A 20,838-nucleotide genomic window follows, 5' to 3' on the forward strand; every position below is an offset into this window, starting at 1 on the left:
ATGTATAAGTATATGAGCACCACCACCCCGCCACCCCCCCCGCCGTTGTCCCGCCGCCGTCCCCCCGTCGTCCCCAAATTTAGACCCTTGGTCCCCCCGTCCCAGAGACGCGTTCCCGCGTCCCCTCGTCCCCCCCGTCCCCGACGCCCGTGGAACACTGGTTAGGATATAATTGAATAGAGATATATGTGAGATATAACTGAAGGCATTTAAACACCAAAACACATTGAAAATTGTGGGACAACGATTTTGGGAAAACCTACGATTTTTTGGGGGAAAAAATTGGCAACCCTGCCGATTTCCGATTTTCCCAATTAAACACGATTTGTTCATGATTTTTGCTTCAATGGTCCTAAGACATCTGGTTCTAATGTATCATTTCCTGATTGCGGTTCTTTTGATTCAAAGCAATATGATGATTTTTTCATATAGTTCTTAAGTTGATTATTAAAATTTAGCATTTTCCTTTCTTGAATGATAATGTAAGCCTGTATGATGTAACACAAGCCATGACTCATTTTGATATTTTTTATTATCAATCATCAGAAATCTTTTATTATTTTCTTTTATATATATATATATATATTTGTTGCGCCAGTGGTATCCCCGCGACCCAGCCCAGTGTCCAACCCGCCTTACCTTGGACTTTTACTTATTGCCAAGTTGGGGATCAGGAAGGGGCGAGCTGAGGTGAGACTAGTCCATTGGGGATGTACCAAGCCACCTGCAAGCCAGGTGCATCGGGTGAGTCCGGGCCTTGAAGTCGAACCCGAGACCAATGGAGAGCAAACCCACGACCTAAGCCAACTCCGCTACTTGTGCAGGCCGTTTATTTTTATATTATTTGGCTTATTTTTATGTTTTTCATTTTTTTGTATGGATATATCCAAGCCACATGAAAGCGCTGATCTTGAGCAAAAAGTGGACACTTTTATTTGTACATGCTGTACCTATACTCCTTTGTCAACGTAGAATGTAAACATATTGCATATTTTTGAATTTTCAACATCAATATGTACTCACCACATGTTTTTACTAAAATATGTTATTACATTGAACTTTTTTTAATTCATGGTCTGACGACAACCTCAACACATGGTTACAGCCAGAATATACAAATTGCAAACCTTAAATTGGTAGTTAAACTAGCTCATTTTCATGAAGTTTGGAAATATTATGTCTACTATAGAATAAAATCCTTAGTGGTGCATTTTTGTTGCACCAAAAATTTGATGATGTCTGGTAATGAAATTGATTTCCACTATTGCATTGTTATCTTTTGTGCAGATTTAGATTCCAAACTTGGTTTGCCTACTCCAGTTCTTCTCTACACAACAAAATAGGCAACTTTTTGAGAGTTTGTTATAATTTCCAATGTTCGTTATTGTCCTTAGAAAGGTAATGATTCGTTTTAGTATCTTTTGGAGTATCAGTCTTACATAATCCCTCATCCCATATATGACTATTGCTAGTGCGCTTATGGAAAAAAATGTTTTTTATGAGATATATTGTCCTGGCTACTTATATGATTTTAAATGGAAGTCAAATTTATACTCTATTGAAATTTAGGATCCAAGATCAGTCATTGAAGAAGCCATTTAGGGATGAATTGTAAAATTCAATAGAAACCTCCCTATGCTTTTTTCTAAGAGGTGTCCAGATGTGACTTAATAAGAAACATGAAAACATAAGATAATACATGCTATTATTCAAGGAAGGTGTCTTGTGAAACTCAGAAAGCAGTTTGGCCCTAAAATACGGTTAATAGTCTTCCAGAAAATTCAGAGAAAAATAGAATTTAAAGTTAAACCATGAAATGGAATCAATATATAAGGAAGTAGAACTTGAGAGGATTCTGGCAATATGTGATACATCCATGTTTGTCAAATATTGGGTACAGCCATGTTTGTCCAACTATGTGAAGACAATCATGATTATGAAAAATAAATAAAAAACTGAAGCAAAGGGCCTACCTACTTCATAATAGAAAGAAGGTCAACTTAAACTTGTATATTTCCAACTAACAAGTAATTATATAAATTAAGGCTTCATTTCTAGAAAAGCTCAATATTTGAGTATTATTATCCCTTCGACCAAGTGCATAAGATCAGAAAGTGTCTTTTCTTCAACTGAGTATTAAAAATGCATCCCTGAATCATTCAATTACACAAGTTGTATTGTATTTGATCATTATTAATCCTTCAAGCAAGTGCAGAAGATCGGAAAAGTATTATTTCCTCACCCGAGTATTGAAGATATATCTCTTTTCAAAACACCATCGTCAGATGTATCCTTTTTAAGTACATAAGTCGCATTGGTTGTTTAGTTCTCTATGCTATTGTTTTAAAGTTCTGTCTAGGATCATTTTCCAGAGATCTCTGAGTGTGCGCATCTTGACAATATATTTTGAACTTCCTCCTAGTATTGGTCTCTCTTATTAACATGCTTTTGAATTCCTTTCCAGGATCATTTTCCTGAGATCTCTGATCGCACATGTCCTGTGATTTTCAAATTTCTCTCTTAAACTTTATGATTCCATTGTGAAATAGTTAATGAGATGTGAAATTATAGCTGGAATGCAATTTTAATCAAAGCTTTACTTTGGCATTCCAGGTTGTGGCTCGTATTACCATTGATGCATGCAATTGGCTACCCATCTCAACAGAGTTCAATGTTCTTGGGAAGAATGATAGATGGGAATACAAAGATTGGAATTCTGGTGCTGTAAGCTGACTGTTTTCTTTTCCTGCAGTTTTCAACATTATCTGAATAGTAATGACTTATCAAGAAAGAATCAAGATCAATGATTTATATCAAATATTTTCATACAAGTGTTGTTTTCACCGTGTATCAGATCAAGAGATGATTTATCAGGATTTAACTGCCTAGTTTTGAGTCAATGCTCATTGATCCATATCTCATGAGATTATAAACTTAGCAGCCATTACATCTTGGTGATCTCATAGAGTTGAGGCACTAGAATTTCTTAGGAGGTCACTCATTTTAGTATGACTCAAGCTCAAGCATTCTTAACCTTGGAATCTCCGCCCTAGTCAAGTTCACTTAGCTTAACCAAGGGGTAGCAAGTTAAGTAGACTTGACCAGCCTCTAATGTCTGGAATTTGGTTTATAGATTCTCGCAAAGAGTGGCATCAGTGGCATTTTAAACTTCTTTAATCAGCACAGTTATGACAGACAACTTCAGAAGCATTCAACTTCCTTGTGCCTCCTGCCATAGTCCTTCGGGTCATGGTCTGGTCTTTCCTACTCAAACACAATCTGATTGAGATCTCTTATGAGTCCATCTGATGTAATGTCCCCTTTTATTTGACCTTAGAAAATAATTAAATGATTAAAATTAAGTTGTCAAAAAATAAATAAACTAAAAGACGACTAATTTTAATTATTTAAAAAAGATCGTAAAAAAATTAATTAATTAAATTCTATATTGTTCTAAGCTTCTCGGTATTATAAGTGACTTTATATTATGCCAATGGGAAATTTATGAGTTGGTCATTTTATTAAAAAAGTACTCCCGGAAACTTATTATAAAAAATGGATTTAAATTATATTCTTTCCAGAAAGTTCCAGTATAGATTATAGGAGGATGAATGAAGTCATTTGGTGTGTTGGATAATTTTATGAAATCTTGTCTTCAGTGATTGAACCTGGTTCATTCTTCAACTCCAGGCAAAAACTCTTGGGAGATAGGTGGGCTTCATTAATAAATTTGCAAAGTCTTCTTTGAAGACAAATTTTAGAAATTATTATTCAGGGATATTCACCAAATCTTCATAAAAGGGTTTATTCTAGTGTCATATTCAGAATTAGTTATTATCACAGGAGAACAAATATTTTATTGCTGGTAAATAAAATATTATTTTGGGCTGAATGATTTGATTCATATTGGCCGGGAATGATTAATCATTTAAATCTTAGAACCTGGGCCTTGTATTGCTTGAAGTTTGGACGTATTGAAGAATAAAATATTATTTTGGCAAAGTAAGGTTGATGGTCAACAGGTGGCTAAGGTGTGAAGATAGCAATTCTATTGATATCATATTTGAGTCGATAGTTATGGTATAGCTGGATGATTTTCTCATTGTGACCAAGTTGTGAGTTTTGTGGAGGTCATGGATATTTGTGCAAGCCATCTGGGCTTATTTGCTGCCGCTTGAGCATTTTGAAGGGTCGTTTGAAATGAGGAGCTATTAAAAAGTATTGCAGCTGAGAGTTTTTTGCTAGCCACCAAGTTAGAGAAAAGCCGTGAGGTTGAGGGCATAGGTCGGGGGTCTTTGCAAGCGCTAAGGCAAAACTTCCAAGTGTGTGGAGATAGATAAACAAACCTTTTCTTTCTGCACGTGATTATAAGCTGATGGTGCATGAAAACATGGAGGGTAAAGTGGCAAAGCCATGGCATGGTGTGAGTCCAAACATTCACTCTGTGATTGAAATTATTGGGTGCTTGGGTCCTAGCTTAGTTGCTGGACATTGTTGGAGTAATTGACTGAGCATAATGGAAGTGTGAAGAAGGTCGTGGTGTTTGTTGGGAAGTTTTGGTTCATTGTTGGATGCTACAGTGGATGTGAACAGTGGCCCATGGCTACAGTAGTTTGTCTTCATACCAGGATGTGGAGGTTTCCATATGCTATCTAGTCATTGAATCTCTGTTGTACATAATATCAATGTATTTCCAAAACATCTAGCAATTCTGAGGTTAGAAAGAAAATGTATTATCGATGTATTTTTGATTTAAATATTATGTAAGTCGAAACCCTATTCTGATTTTTATCTCAGAAGTTAGTGTTATTTCAGTTTGGTTCCCTTGCACTATGAATGCATACATTTGGATACCATCAGATAAATCTGCAAATAAACTACAAAAATCATTTCTTCCACAAACTGAAATTGTATGAACATAAACAACTGATAGAGAACAAAAAATTGGGTGAGATATTGAGGTGGGGATTTTGTATTAGACCTAAAATCCTGCCAATTTGTTGGGAAGGAAATCTTGTCGCAGTTATTCAGTTTCAAATCAGAATTTTCAACAAATTGTTTTCATTATTCAGTGACCAAATCATGGAAGGCAAAAATTCAACAAACTTTTGTCTGGAAGCTTTCAGACTAACTCTTGTTGAAATTGAAAGGAAGTTGAAAATCATGAAGTCACTCAGGGAAAAGGATGATAAAAATAGGCTTATTATAGCTAGTGCTTCTAAAAAGAGTCACTGACTGATCTTTTCTTTGTTGCTGTAGCCTCCAACCCTTAACACCTCCCAGATAGGAATAGTACCGACCAGAACAAGAATTTCACTGAATTCTGAATGTGATAGTTTTCAAAATAATATGCTAACTCCACCGAAAATTGATGTTGCACTTATATGCATTAATCACTCTCAAGACCCATTCATTTACAATAAGCATCTTGGAAATGATATCACCAGTACTCAGGGATGTTTGATAATGTCTTAAATAGATAGCTACAGTAATGTTGTTCCTACTGTTCATTGGCTTTCCTTTCACACATTACTACCACAAGAGCAATACGATTGTATAAATGCCAACCAATCTTCGTACAATGAAGAAGCTATCATTTGTTCCATCACATAATTTCTTATGCTAATACAAAGGAATATAGCTTTCATTGAACAAGTCGTCCAGTCTAGGGTCCCGATTTAAATATTAAACTTCAGAATACTTACGCCCTTCAAGAGTATACATCTTGTCTTGCGGCTTTGATATATCATAGCAATCAATTAAACCAGTCTCCGTAGATGTTTACACGTTGATATTAAAAAATATCGGCCAGAACATAATATGCAATATTTCAACTCGCTCTAAAGATTTATTTCTCCGCTCTAAAATTTTTTCTCTGAATGAGACTTCCCAAATTCTGTCATTGAAGCTCAATGTGAATCCTGCAGTGAATTCACCCAAATTGACAGCATTGAGTTTCCATTCAACCCATCCAACCTCGAGGGTTTTCATCCCCAGGTTCTCTAAAAGCAAACTGCTCTCCTGTTATCTTCTGATATTAATTTTCCTGACCAATCCTTCTCTCCAAACGTTCCTTTTTATAATTTATTTTGGGCAACCATTCATTGGTAGTTGAAAACTTCCAATAATAAATATTAAATTGAACATTCAAACTATAAAGTGACTATTAATATATTAATTATTAACTCTAAAAATCAATTTATAATAATTAATTAAATTTTAATTGCCTTAACATAACTTAAGACAAAATAATAATTTAATTAATTTATGCTAGCAAAAATGGGACATTACAGTTGGCTTCCACAAGGTGGGTTATCATACGCCGAATTGGCTACTGCTTCATTGGTGGCCTCGCAAGGAAACAATTTGACATGCAGGAAAACAATCTTTTGCTGATGTAAAGATCACTTATTGACCTCCCAAGGGAATTAGTGTTGGACTAATAATTCGGGTCTGTGGAGAGTTTTTTGGTCTTTAACATGAGATTTTGCCTGGCTTCTCTTAGGGGTATTGACTTTACTTTTTAGAAAATGTGTCCTATTATCTTGGTTGTCAGAAAATGGCACACGGAATTTTAGTTGTCTTCACAGTCCATTCAGTGGGTGAGGGAATCATGGTATAATCTGAAAGCACACAACAGGAATCATCTTTAAGGAAATTTTGCAAAATTGTTAATACTTTGTTTGGGTGAATTCATTCTTAATCTAGTATGGAAGAGAGAGTTGTGCCTTTTTTGTCCCATTTTGTTTGTGAATACTTCTGGAGAAATTATGCCATATAGAAGTGCATTAAATTTGATCTTGTTGTACATTACAGTAACACTGGCATTACTGCAGGTTTAGATATTGTAGTAATGTGTGCTTCTAATATCTGGGTCAAGTATATATGTGGCTGTTGTTCAAGCCTTCTTGCCAATTTGACTATGATTTTCATGAGCTGTATAAAATGATAATTGATTTTTTTCCTTTGTTTTGAGCTCCATCTGTTGATCATGGAATAGGTGTAGCAAATATATTACAAGAGAGTTAGATGACATGGGGTATGCCCGTGTCCAGAAAAACTTCTGCCAAAAGGTAAAAGCTAGAAACAAAAGTAATGAAATAATAATGATTTTGTTCAATAATTTCTTTTTAACTTTTGTTTCATTTTTCTTCATCTACTTGAGCTAAATACTTCAATTTGAAAATTGGGTCTAACATTTTTTCCTTATGATTATGAGTTTTATTTCAGTAGTTCATTGTAGGGTAGCCAATTAATATCTCAACTATTCTCTCTAAAATGTATTTTTCATTTCAATAACTGAAAATATATTTCGTTCAACCAGAAGTTACTTTGTTTTTGCAAGCACTGGTATTTCAAATGTTCAGCATCATGCTGAAAATTTGGATTTATGGTGCTTAACGTTTGCAGCAAGTTTAATTGGTCTGAATCTCTGTGTCCAACATCTTTTGATATTTTGTCGTATGGTCTGTTTCAAATTAAGAGATTGTCCTATAATTAACAATTTGTGCCTATAATAGTTTCTAATTGCTGATGAATATCGATTCTTATGCAGCTTAGTTTCAGTCACAAATTTCCACACTCATGTGTACATTACCCAGCTGAAGGTGGGATAGATTCTTATACTGTAAAATATTCAACACTGAATAGCGGGGGTGGTAACAGTGCAAAAGATGAAGTGGAAACTGACTATATGTATGCATTTCCGAAGACGTCGATAGTTCCACGTTCTAATAAATACTATCCCCAGGCATCTTTAGACAGCAACTGTGATCCTGCTGTGAAGGTGCGTATTTCTAGTACTCTCTCCATGCATGGGTGAACTTGAACTTCATTTGACACAATCTCTTTTGAGACATGAATATAGATAAGCCTTCTGTTGAATGGTATTGCGGCTATTGCCATGCTTATACTGGGAACAAAATTTGGGTATTTGGTTTTTGATGTATGAACTGCAGCTTTGTATTAGAAGTTGATATGATGAATGCTAATAGGATATACTTCTGTGCTTACTGAGCTAGAGATACAAATTTCTCTGCCGAGGGACATCATGACATCAAATACTTACACTACTTACCATTTGACTCTTTTATCATAAAGATGTAGGTTCACAGTTTAGCTTTTAGGAGATGTAATAACCTGATCAATTTGCATCCCAATTCTTGTACTTCTTTCCTATTATCATTTAGTCATATAGTTTGCATACTTTGGATTAAAGAGTTTCAAACTAAGGAAATACTTAATGAAATTTTGGACAGCAGTCACATATATGTAACAATTATGGTGCACAGTGTAATTTGAAATGATAACAAACAGCAAAGCATGCTAGAGAAGCATTCAAGTACTAACCCCTGTTCGGAAACAGTGTTTGATACATAATGCTGATGCTCATTCATAAATGAAGATACAATACTGAGAAGAACTGTCTACAAAGACTGATAAATGGAAGTCATAACCTTTATTCTGCAGGGAATCCAAGAAAGGTCTTCCAAAGTACTTCTTGCTGTAGGACAGAGGTATAATCTCTGTGCAAAGATGTTGATCCAGCCACCAGCTTCTCAGTTTGTGATGCTCATATAGCAGTATCTTTTCTGATTGATAATTTGAGAAATGCTTATTCAGAGTGAAATGCTTATTCAAAACCCCAATCCCACGGCTTCCATTCCTATCCTGAATACTAAATGTGAAATAAGAATTTGTCTCACAAACCTGTGTGCTGCAACCTGTAGTTTCATGTCTTTGATATTCTTTTCAAGCAACCATCAGATCTTCCTGAGTTTTGGGAATCCATGCATTGTTATCACTCCCAAGAGGACCAAGCACCAAATAAAGGCATACCGAAATCAACCATTCTTCCATGGAACTGAAAGGAGTAATAATCGCACAATACACTCTCCACTAAGGATGATTCTGCAGTTACACTCGACCAATCCTCATCAAAATAATCGAACACAAATACTCTTCCCTTATTCACCAAAATAAGAACCACCAACCCCTTCTGCTATAATACTCTCCATGTCAGGCAAGGACGAGTTTAGAGAAATGGCCAGGTTCCAAACGTCTAGTAATGAGAACTTATTATAAATGGCAAGATGTGATACGGCTGTGGTAGCAATATAATCAATCTTTGGAATTTTCTATTCAGAAAGAGCTGCTCCAAGATTGGAGGTCTCAATGTGAGTACTTTTCTGCACAAACATATCATTTGTTATAGTTGAATGCAATATTAAATCTTATTAAATTTACAAATAGCATAATAATATTAGGTAGCCGAACTAATATTCAAGTACCTCTAATGCCCAAGTGAAGCTCTCGGGCAAATGAAAGAAAGGAATAATCAGTGCTAGATATTACCATTGCCTCCACAATATAAGAAATAAGTGACCTTCACACATAGTTTTACTCAGGCTGGTGAAATATTATCATGCCAAAATCTATTTCCCTGACACTACAATATCAATCACAAACATTAGTAATGCATAATTAATATTTCACACGCCAAACTTTAGTAGTATTGCCCAAATAAATATTGGGACCCTCACCATAATATTATACTGAACTGCAGGAAAGATCTCACACCAACATATAATAATAGCCCATCATTAACAATTAAATCTCGAGCCAATATAAATTAGCCGCTTCAATAAGGTCATTTGCCATGATTAATATTTCCCAACTTAATGGCCAGCCACTAGAAAATATTGTCATTGCCTCTTCAATATATTTCTCACGCAAGGTAAAGGAATGACTTAAATCAATAAATCATTTGAATACATCCTTATTCTCAAATATAATAAAATACCTGTAAATATGCTGACATTGCAAATTTGTCTCCAATGGAGACTCACAAATTTGAATCGTCCTATAAGCACATTGTAAAATGCGTGATTGGCACTTCCAACTAGAAATCGGGTTTTCGTCCAATCTCCAACCAAGCTCAAGGGTTTCCGTCCCCAAATCCAATATTTCTCATAAATTAATTCTTCGAATGAATCAAACCTTATAATAATTTATCTGGCAACTGTTTCAATAATAAATATTTAATTAAAATAATTTAATATTTAGATCATAAAGTGACTTTAATAATATATTGATTTTTAACTTTGAAAAGTCATTTTATATTAAATAATTAATTAAATATTAATTGTCTTAAAATGACTTAAAGATAACGGCCACCAAGGTTCAAACCCCTGTTGGGCCATTGTGCTCGCAGGCCTTGTGTCTTCCCTGGGCCGTTGTGCTCGCAGGTTTGAACAAGTGAAGTGTGGGGATGAGGTCCCCCGGTTGTGGCCTCACCGGTTCATAGCTCTGGGTCAAAAGCGTTTCACGTGGAGCCGGAGGGCGTGTCATGCTAGCATCGCCGATCACATTAAAAAGTTTGCCATGCATGATTTAAAATAAAAATAAAAATGACTTAAAGATAAATGAATAATTTAATTTATTAATTATTTATTCTTTAAAGCTAGCAAAAACGGGACATTACAAGAGACTGCAATGATAAAGATGATATCTTTTTCTAATGTATAATGTGTTGCAGAATGTCATTTAAATGGGCAATTTTTTTGATTCTGTTGATGTGTAAATACATTATTGTAGTGAGTTGTGTGTACAAACCACTGTATTGCCTTTTATTACTAGAAGTTAAGAATAAAATGATGGAAGCTTTGCTATACTATTAATTAAATTTATGCTGTGTCATTAATGTATTTTCTATAGAACACAGATTGATTTACTACTGAGAAGGGAGGGGGGTGGGGGTGAATTAGTAGTAAATAAAATTTAACTTTTCATCCAATTAAAGTTTTAACTTTTCATCCAGTTAAAGTTTGTTCAATTAAATCTTTCATATTTTGCTCTTAACTGAATACTGAAATGAAACACCACACAATGAAAGGCAACAAAAAGATTTACGTGGAAACCCAAGGTGGGAAAACCATGGTGAGAAATGCTGCTAGGATCGATTGTCCTAATCCAGCCTCACAGTTAAAATAATTACAACCTTTTCAAGCGCACCAACCCTGTAGGATCACCCAATGTAATATCCCCCCTTTTTTTTTTGATTTTTTAAACACATCAAACACTACAATGCACCTGTTAAGGTTAGGAAAGATAATCACAATACTACTGAAAGTAACCCTTCCACTTTCTGATCACCGAGAGCTCAATCTGGGAGGGTGAGAGCATATAGTGTTGAGGGGATCGTTAGATGCCAATAACTGAAAACTGCTTACAATATCTGGGAAACAAGCCAACCCCTTCCACTTTTCAGCGAGATATGGAGAATATTGAACATCACTTGGCGGTAAACCAGCCAAGGATAATACAAGAATTTGAAGAACAATCACTGTATCGCTTATGCAGCGGGAGGACTAGAAATGAAATTTACTATCAACTCCACCGCTTATTCAGCGGGAGGATAACATTACAATCAACTCAACCGCTTATGTAGCGGGAGGACAAGATTACAAAATATTCAAAATAGTTGGCTAAGCCAGCCTCTTCCACTTACGCAGTGGGACTACAAGCAATAATCCAAATGATAGTTGTTAGTACTACTAACTAGCTTTACAATGCACATTATGGATTATCAATACATGAAATATCACTATCCCAAAGATAGGCGGCATAGCCAGCCTCTTCCACTTATGTAGTGGGACTAAGAAATAACAAAACTTCGTTGTTAGTACTACTAATCAGCATTACAAATCATATAGAATGAAGAATCAAGTGCTGATAACAAGTCCAATAGCTGCAACAATAATAGATAATCACTCCCCAACCAACTTAGACTACTCACACCAAAAAACTTTTCTAACAGACAATTATGAAATTCTGAAAATTAATAACATGCATAGAAAACACACAGACCACCAAGCTATAGACACCCCAAAATGCTCATAACTTCTCCAAATCAACTCCGAATCGCACAAAAACAGACGCAAATGAGAGACATAGCATTGACAACACAAATAGCACCTCAAACCTGCACCACAAACACCACAAACAATCAGCACGCAACCCGAGGCAGCCAAGGAAATGGGACAACCCTGTTGGGAAGTTCGACTTGCTACATAAAATCCAAATCAGGTTTTCAAGATCCGCACAATGGTGAACTTTATCGCCCAAGGTATAGGAAGAAATGGAGCTGGTACCCAGAACCACACGTCAAGCACACAGGGAGCCACGAGCAAAAAACACTTTCAGCACACTCAAAAACCAGCAACTGGAAACATACCCAACACACCAAAAACTGAAAATCTCCCAATCACTTCGATCAGCACAATCTATCTCTCTGGATGAAAGATAGTCACAAATAATCAGCTAGGCACTGTCTTTCAAGTACGAAACTGATGGTTGCTAGGAAGCTCTCAACTTTGAAGCTCAACTCTAGCACCAATTTGGCAGCACTTCATTACAAATATTCATGGATACCAAATGAGAGCCCAAGGCCTGTATTTATAACTTTTTGCCAGCCAAATTCAAATTCAAATTCAAATGCTCTCCAAATGCGCCCAAACCAAATGCCATTCCATTTCATCCACATTTGGCGTTGCATTTCATTTCATTTCCTTGCACAAGTTCGCCCAACTCACATTCACCCAAAATCGCCCTTTTCAATACTCAATACAAACGGGGGATATGAAGGTTCATCAGCATGAAGGAAGAAGTCAAGAAATTGCAATATAATCCTAAGCGACCTAGTAAGGTTTGAGGTTGGAGGCGTGGTGCATGGTGATGAGCACAAATCAAGGTTCAAGCATGTTTCGAACATACGATAGAAGAGGACTCAACCATCGTGAGTAGGAGCATCTACACTCCAAGGCAAATCAACATCATGGAGGCTATCATTGCAACATCAAAAGCGATCAGCATTAGGACTTCATCACATGAAGGAGGCAGATCAACATCAAGATAGAGACTCAACTGTCACCTCAAGGGGAAGCACATATTCAAGACATCACCATGAAGATGAGGAAATTTTATAATCTTCAATTTCCTCCGGAAATCCAAGAATCAAGGTTAGAGCTACAAGGAGATCATGGTTAAAGGTATCATATACAAGAAGATCAAGCATGGTCATCACAAAGTTTGCATCAAACATGCATCATTAGGATGAAGTGCAACACAAGGAGGTGGATTCCCAAATGTCAATAGGATATGAAATGCAAGCGTGATCAAGTAGATAGTTTCAAAAGAGTTAAGCAAAATTAGAAAGTTGATTTTATCACCTAGATGATACAATTTGGGAGTATGTCCCATCATCATCGCATTGAGCAACTAGATAATGTTGAGTATCAAGAGATATTGCTCAATTACAAACACTTCTTTGTGATGATCTACATGGTGTAAGTTGAGGTGGCGCTTAGTCGTTATCAAACTAATTAGATTATGCCAAGTTAGCATGTCCAAGTTCAGTGAATCTGATTCTTCTCATGAAGGAGCAAGTGACACATGGCACTACATTGGGAATTGTTCCACATACTTAACCTCATCATTCATTCATCAATATTCAAAGAAAGGACATATGTCCTAAATATTGCAATTTTATCATTGGTCGAAGGAAGTTAGTTGTAACTAATCCTAATTAGGGTTTTATCTTGTAATCTCGACCGTTGATCTTGAATCAATTTGAGCCGCTGAATTGTAAAGAGACCTTTATATAAGGCTCAATTCTCTCATTTGTAAAGGTTAATAGACAATATTTAGTAGTTGATCAATAGTTGTTAGATAGCAGTTAGCAGTTAGAGTAGAGTAGGAGGTAAGGAGATTGTTGCCAAGGCTTGTTGTAATAAACATACTATTTTCATTGAAGATATGGTGGATGTTGTGTTCTATTTCAACTTGTTGCAGGGTCTCTACTTCTCATAGTTTAGATGTGTTAGATAAATGGAAGATTTTATTGTTGATGAATGGTGAAGCCTAGTGTTCATACCATTTGGAATTTGTTGATTGCAAATTGTAGTGTGTGGTTAGATTGAACCTATCTAAAAGCTTAACTTCAATTTCTATATCCTCATTGTTCATAACATTGGTGTGCATAGGTGATATGAAAATCATTCGCTTATCCTTAAGAGATTGCACCATCTTTGTGTAGTTGTTTCCTCATGGCGAAGCAAAGATTGGTTTGGTTACACCAAGTCAATAGTCATCTCTTACCTTCTTAGGATTAGACTAGATCTCCTATCCCTTATCTCCTTTTGTCTTTATTTTCTAAGAAAGATAGGTAAGATTCTATGTTCCATTTGTGTTCAAAATGTAAGTCCCTTGTGATTCCAGCAAGGCTATCCCAAGCAATAAAGTCGATTGTTCGCATTGTAAACCTTGGAGTTATCTCATTTGATCACATTCTTTAGCATATGAGGTTATCGCTGTAATTCCCACAAACATTGCTCCATGTCCATAGACCCTAGCAGAGTAGAGGTTGCACACACAAATGTGTAGTAGTGCAGTATTATCTTGGAGCATTTTTGAAGAGAGGAGACTAGAAAGAGGAAAAGAGAAGGTGAAGAAATGAAAATATATGGTTTTGAAGTTGATGGAGTAGATAGTGCATCCATGGATGCACACACCGTGGTTGAAAAAGCTTCAATTCCTAAGACCTAAGCATGGACTGGAACATATTGTCTCAAGAGGCAATGAGAGAGTGAAGTTTGCTTGTGAATAACTCAATTTGGTTTTGAAGAACTGTGTGGGAGGAGAGATTGCAGCTATTCTATTGTAAGGAGAAGATGGTACCATTGGAGTAATCATGAGGGAAATGGGAGATGCTAAATCTTTTGGTTTTTCTACTGTTGATTGGATTGCTTGAAAAGTTGAGTGCATGATAGAAGAAGACAAGAAGTCATAGGAATAGTTGCCTTGGGTGAAACATAAAATTGTTCTGAAAAGGAATATGTAGGAGAAAGCAAAATAAGTTCTCCTAGAAGAGGGTATTGAGAAAATCTCCATGAAAGTGGATAAAGAAGTAGGCTTATCAATGAGGCAACTAGAAGTGCTGATATGTAGATAGAGAGTACAAGAGGTTGGGAGTAACCTAAGTCTATTATGAAGAATTTCAAGAGAGAAGAGAAGATTGCCTTGAAAGGGAATAAAATGGTAAAATTATAGTGTGAACAGGCCTTTGAAATAGAGATAGATCATTTATTGCTTATGGAAGGTAAATTCTTCATGAAGGAGAATAAAGTGGAAGAAAATGCAGCCCTTGAGTAAGACCTTGTTTTATTTAACTCATAGTTCCACGAAGTTTCTTGACGAGGGGACAGGGGTATGCGGGGCCAGGTTTCAAGGATGGAAGGACCAAGGGCCAAAATTTGGGGACGGTGAGGGGACGATGGGATGACAATGGCGAAGGGGTGATGGGGGGCGGTTTTGATATCAAAACAGAGGTGAATTGAAACCTTCAAGGCAAAATCTGTCATATAACATCTTTGTGAGATTGTGAGTACCCCATGAAAGCCCAACTAGTTTTCATGAAGTTAAAGGTTGGAATTCGTATGTAATTGCATGTGTCGAATAGCAAGTGACTTGATAGCATCCCCAATAGAGGTGGCTGAAGTGGTGGTGCTGGGGGGACGTTTCCCCCAAGTCCTTGAAGAAAGCAAAGTAGGGGGAGGAATGTAGAAAAGACGAGTTATCATTTGAGCAGCTAGAGATAATCCACATGGATGCAAAGAGTTTAAAGATCCCTAGACTTGATCTAATTCAAGTAGAGCGAATGACAGATGAAGTCTTCATGCAAGAGGATAGTAAGGAGAAGAAAAGCAATCATCCAGTTGCAACAAGCAAGGGTTAGACAAGGAAGAGATGAAAATATTGCCCATCTTGTGAAATGGGTAGAAAATGATGGGGCTGTAGAACAAGTTCCAAAGTTGTTGAGAGAAGATTATCCAAAGAACCTTTAAGATTCAGTAGAGGAAGCATATCACCCAAGTAACATAGAAGCAAAGGATAGAGAAGATAAGATAGATATAAGTAATTTAGAAATTAGTTTAGGGCTCCTTCAAGATTTGTACCTTTTGAAGGTAGATTTTAATAATTATGCAAATAATATTTAATTTTTTATTTAGTGTGTGAATTCTGTTAGACTTGTAAGGCAATTAAGTCTAGGTGGTTGTTTAGTTGATTCCCCTACTTGTTTAATACATTAAATATCTTTGTAAATCGGTGTACATATTCTTGTACATGATTTTGTAGGGTATTAGCTATTGGTGGTGTGCGCTCATTACTTTATTGATTTTTTAGGCAAACTTGGGCATATACTCGTCAAATTGGTGGTTTGCCAAACAGGGGTTCCCTATTGCAATGGAAACACAGTTCAAAGTTCAAAGCCACAAGAACAAGAACTCACCAAGGACACTAAGTACATGAGCACACTAGCTCAATGAGAGTTTGAATCTTGGTGGTTACCACAACACCACTGTGTCTTAGCCAACACACATGCCTTCAACGGCCCAATTGCCTCATGGTTACAATATCATGAATATAACTATAAACAATCTCTATCAAGTAGGAAATTTGTATTTTAGAATAAAGAGAAACTATAAAACATTGTTCCACGGGGATTCGTCCTCCCCCAAAAAACCCTGCATCTCCTATATGGGGATGTTTCCAAGACTTGGGAACTTGGGGGAAATGTCCCCCCCACAATACCACCACCTCTGCCACCTTTGTCAGGGATTCTATTGATCACTTGCTATTTGGCACATGCCATTACATAGTGATTGCAACCTTTAACTTCATGAAAACTTGTTTGCCGTTCATGGGGAACTCACATAGATGTTATATTGCATGTTTTGTCTTGAGGATTTCAATTCACCTCAAATTCTATATCAGCGACAACCCCCCACCACTGCTTTGTTGTCATCCCCTCACCGTCCCCAAATTTAAGCCCTTTGTCCCCTCGTCCTCAAAACCCGTCCCTGCGTCTTTGCATCCCCCCATTTCTGTGGAACTATGCTATAAATGGAATTACTGATGGAATTGGTGGCAAATTAAGTTTCATAATAAAGATTCAATGTCACAAAAGGAACCAAAAAAGGTTTACCAGCTTTGGTACAACTCTCAAATTAAAAATCACTAATAGATCAACTCATGGATTGGAATTGTTCATATATAAAACATTGGAAATAACATTTAAAATGCATTTATAGGCTAGTGCTTGTAAGATAAATTTTACAATTGTTCTCTATTGCTCACTTGAACCATTTTGGAACATGGTCATGACTATTTGAAATTAAAGCTTTGATGCCTTTGTGATGGTTTCTAGATGAATAAGTGGCTCACTACACATACTTTATGAAAAATCATTAGACAAGCACATAGTAATATAATTTATGAGCAAACTTTGGTCACATGATCTCTTACAATTGTCATAATGAGTACTCTTTTACTTCTTTTACAAAATTATTGTGTGCACTTATTGTCAAATGCTAGCTACAACTGCTACACAAATATTGTGCACACTTGTGAAATGTTAGCTACTGCATACATCTTCTAACCATATTACTACATCTCCCTTTGGATCAATATTTTCATCATAATATAATCAGTATGGGGATAAAATGATGAATGCTCCTTTTCAATTCATTAATGACTCCTATGTTAATAGAATTTAATTCTCAAAGTTATTATGTTTATTGCCATGGATGTAGATGGTTCGTGCGAGAAGTGGACACTTGCTTGTTCGACCATTGATTGATGGTAAAGATATTGGGTATGCCATTTTATCATAACTGTGTTGTATGATCTAAGCATCTAGATCAAATTTGAGAAACAATTTTTTGTGCTTATTTGTCTATGCAAGTCAGCTGAATTATCACATGTTAGTAAGCAATAATTAAAAGCAATGCACTACATGTATGGATGTTATTTGTATTTTTGATAAATGAGTATGATTATGTGCATAAAGGTTATCTGAAATGTTGTTATTGAACCATGATTGTTCTCTATGGGTGCTATATATTGAGCAATTATAGACAAAGAAATATAAGCATATATAACAGTTCACGACTAATACAAAGCTCTTCACATTGATCATGTGTTTTTCTTTTGTATGTAGATATGTATGATGAATGAAGTGAAAATGTGAACATGTTTCTTATTGATAAGTAGATGTTGTCCACAACATGTCAAATTATGATATTGCTATCAGGATTCAACTATGTAATTTTTGAGTCAACTCATTGACGCATGTTTCATGAATAGCGGCTCACAAGAACCCATCTCTCGTGAGAATGAATGGCCCACTTAGCACTCATTGCATCTAGGCGATGCTTACAGAGGTGAAACGTTGGGCCTTCACGGAAGGTCACCCATCCTAGTACTATTCCAACTCAAGCACGCTTAACCATGGAGTTTCCTCCAAGATTAAACCCACTTAGCTTGCAACCCCATTTGTGAAATCTTCAGCAAGTGTTGTGCCTTATGGACCATTCATTATAGATCCCCTTTAGCTCATCAATTGATAAGTAGGAGATATTTCCACATGTCAAATTATGATATCTTAGGATTCAACTGTGTAGTTTTTGAGTCAAACTCATTGACCCATGTTTCATGAGTAGTGGTTCACAAGAACTCATCTCTCATGAGAATGCATGGTCCACTTAGCACTTATTGCATCTAGGTGATGCTCACAGAGGTGAAGCATTGGGTCTCCTCGGGAGGTCACCCATCCCAGTACTACTCCAACTCAATTACGCTTAATGACGCAGTTTCCTCCAAGATTAAACCCACTCAGCTTGCAACCCCATTTGCAAAACCTTCAGTAAGTGTTGTGCCTTATGGACCATTCATTATAGAGCCCCTTTAGCTCATCAATTGATAAGTAGGATATATTTTCCACAACATGTCAAATTATAATATTGCTATCAGGATTCAATTGCGTAGTTTTCGAGTCAAACTCATTGACCCATGTTTCAGAGTAGTGGTTCACAAGAACCCATCTCTCATTAGAATGAATGGTCCATTTAGCACTCATTGCATCTAGGTGATGCTCATAGAGATGAAGCATTGGGCCTTCTCGGGAGGTCACCCATCCTAGTACTACTCCAACTCAAGCGTGCTTAACCACAAAGTTTCCTCCAAGATTAAACCCACTTAGCTTGCAACCCCATTTGCAAAACCTTCGGCAAGTGTTGTGCCTTATGGACCATTCATTATAAAGCCCCTTTAGCTCATCAATTGATAAGTAAGAGATATTTTCCACAACATGTCAAATTATGATATTGCTATCAGGATTCGACTGTGTAGTTTTCGAGTCAAACTCATTGACCCATGTTTCATGAGTAGTGGTTCACAAGAACCCCTCTCTCATGAGAATTAATGCTCCACTTAGCACTCATTGCATCTAGGTGATGCTCACAGAGGCCTTCTCGGGAGCTCACCCATCCCAATACTACTCTAACTCAAGCGCGCTTATCCACAGAGTTTCCTCCAAGATTAAACCCACTTAGCTTGCAAGCCCATTTGCAAGATTTTCAGCAAGTGTTTTGCCTTATGGACCATTCATTATAAGTTGAATCCTGATAGCAATATCATAATTTGACATGTTATGGAAAATCTTATCAATTGATGAGCTGTAAGACCCCCTGCTAATTCAGCCCTTAATTTTTAGTTTTGATGGTTTGGAATTTTGTTAAATACTTGGCATGCAAACCTCTGAATTCTGATTTTTTTGGGTCTGATCTGAATTTCTGAGTTTTTTTGTTTGAATTTTGCAGTTATTGTGTTGCAATTACATGTGCCAAATAAGAGAGAACATAACAAACAAGTCAAACAATACCAAAGAACCCTTTATTGGTGAAATATAAGGTCTGATTACAAATAAATTAGGTAATTATCAGACTGTAACAAGAAGTACAAACCCTAAGTATTTGAGTGTTCAACAATTACAACGTACCCGGATGATGCATAACTCCAATGGCAATGAGTTGAGCAATGTAGAAGACCATATGATGATGATACAAACTCAAATCTGGACTCCAACAAGTCTGAGATGTCGGTAGATAACTGGAAGGTCTGAAATACAATTCTGATTGCAATTTGGTGATGCCAAACTCTCCAAAATCTCTTCCAAACCCTAGCACAACTTAGCAATGAAAACCCTTGCTCAAACAAATCTAAACCTGCTGCAAGCACTGTTCATGTCACTGTAGTAGCACTGTTCATGTTACTATTCACACATTGTTCATGGCACTGTTCATGTCATTGCAAATAATACCCAAAAATGAATTCTGAATGAATTCACCTCTCTATTTGGAGTTGGGTTTCTGTCCAACCCACAAATTCCCAAGCGTTTTCCTCCTTGAAAATGGCTGTTGTTGTCACACCAGCAACTATGAAGAAATTCCAATATCAAATTATCACATAACCAAGTATGTCCACAAATGAGCTCTTAAGAGCTTTTTATAACTTTCCTGGTAGAACTCACACACTTTCTAGCCAATGTGGGATAAAAGATATAATTTTTTCCTTTAACATTCATGTCTCCACATACTTTAGTAAAGGGAACTTTTAATATTTAAATCACTTTCCCTTTAACTAAAGTTCCCACATCAATAACGTTAAATATTTTAATTTAACTTTATAACTTAACTTTATTGATAAATTAAAATATAATCACAAATGATTATTAAAATCTCAACTCAATATCATCAATAACCATTGACAGGATATTATTCATGAACCATTGATGATCCTGACTTGGCCTAATTGACTTACTATAAATAGTAAGTATCCCAAAAACGCATCAAAACACCTTAGAATCGCTTGTAACTGAAACTGTCTAGGCCAAATATCATCAAGATCCCTTAAAAGTCTTGTTTAGCCTATGGGGCCATA

The 20,838-nt window shown here is 36.3% G+C and overlaps 1 protein-coding gene across 2 annotated transcripts in view; it reads left to right on the forward strand.

Annotated features, from left to right (window-relative positions):
• LOC131029744 (uncharacterized) overlaps positions 1 to 20,838 on the forward strand; it is a 229,446-nt gene that overhangs the window by 25,618 nt on the left and 182,990 nt on the right. The window contains exons 4-6 of one of the 2 annotated variants that reach the window (XM_057960386.2): positions 2,614 to 2,724; positions 7,556 to 7,786; positions 17,652 to 17,713. In XM_057960386.2, the coding sequence (XP_057816369.1) occupies positions 2,614 to 2,724; positions 7,556 to 7,786; positions 17,652 to 17,713 (404 nt within the window). The remainder of the gene's footprint in view (positions 1 to 2,613; positions 2,725 to 7,555; positions 7,787 to 17,651; positions 17,714 to 20,838) is intronic. The other variant, XM_057960387.2, reaches the window with a different exon arrangement.

Source organism: Cryptomeria japonica, chromosome 9, assembly GCF_030272615.1.
Source record: "Cryptomeria japonica chromosome 9, Sugi_1.0, whole genome shotgun sequence".
Taxonomy (NCBI): Eukaryota; Viridiplantae; Streptophyta; class Pinopsida; order Cupressales; family Cupressaceae; genus Cryptomeria; species Cryptomeria japonica.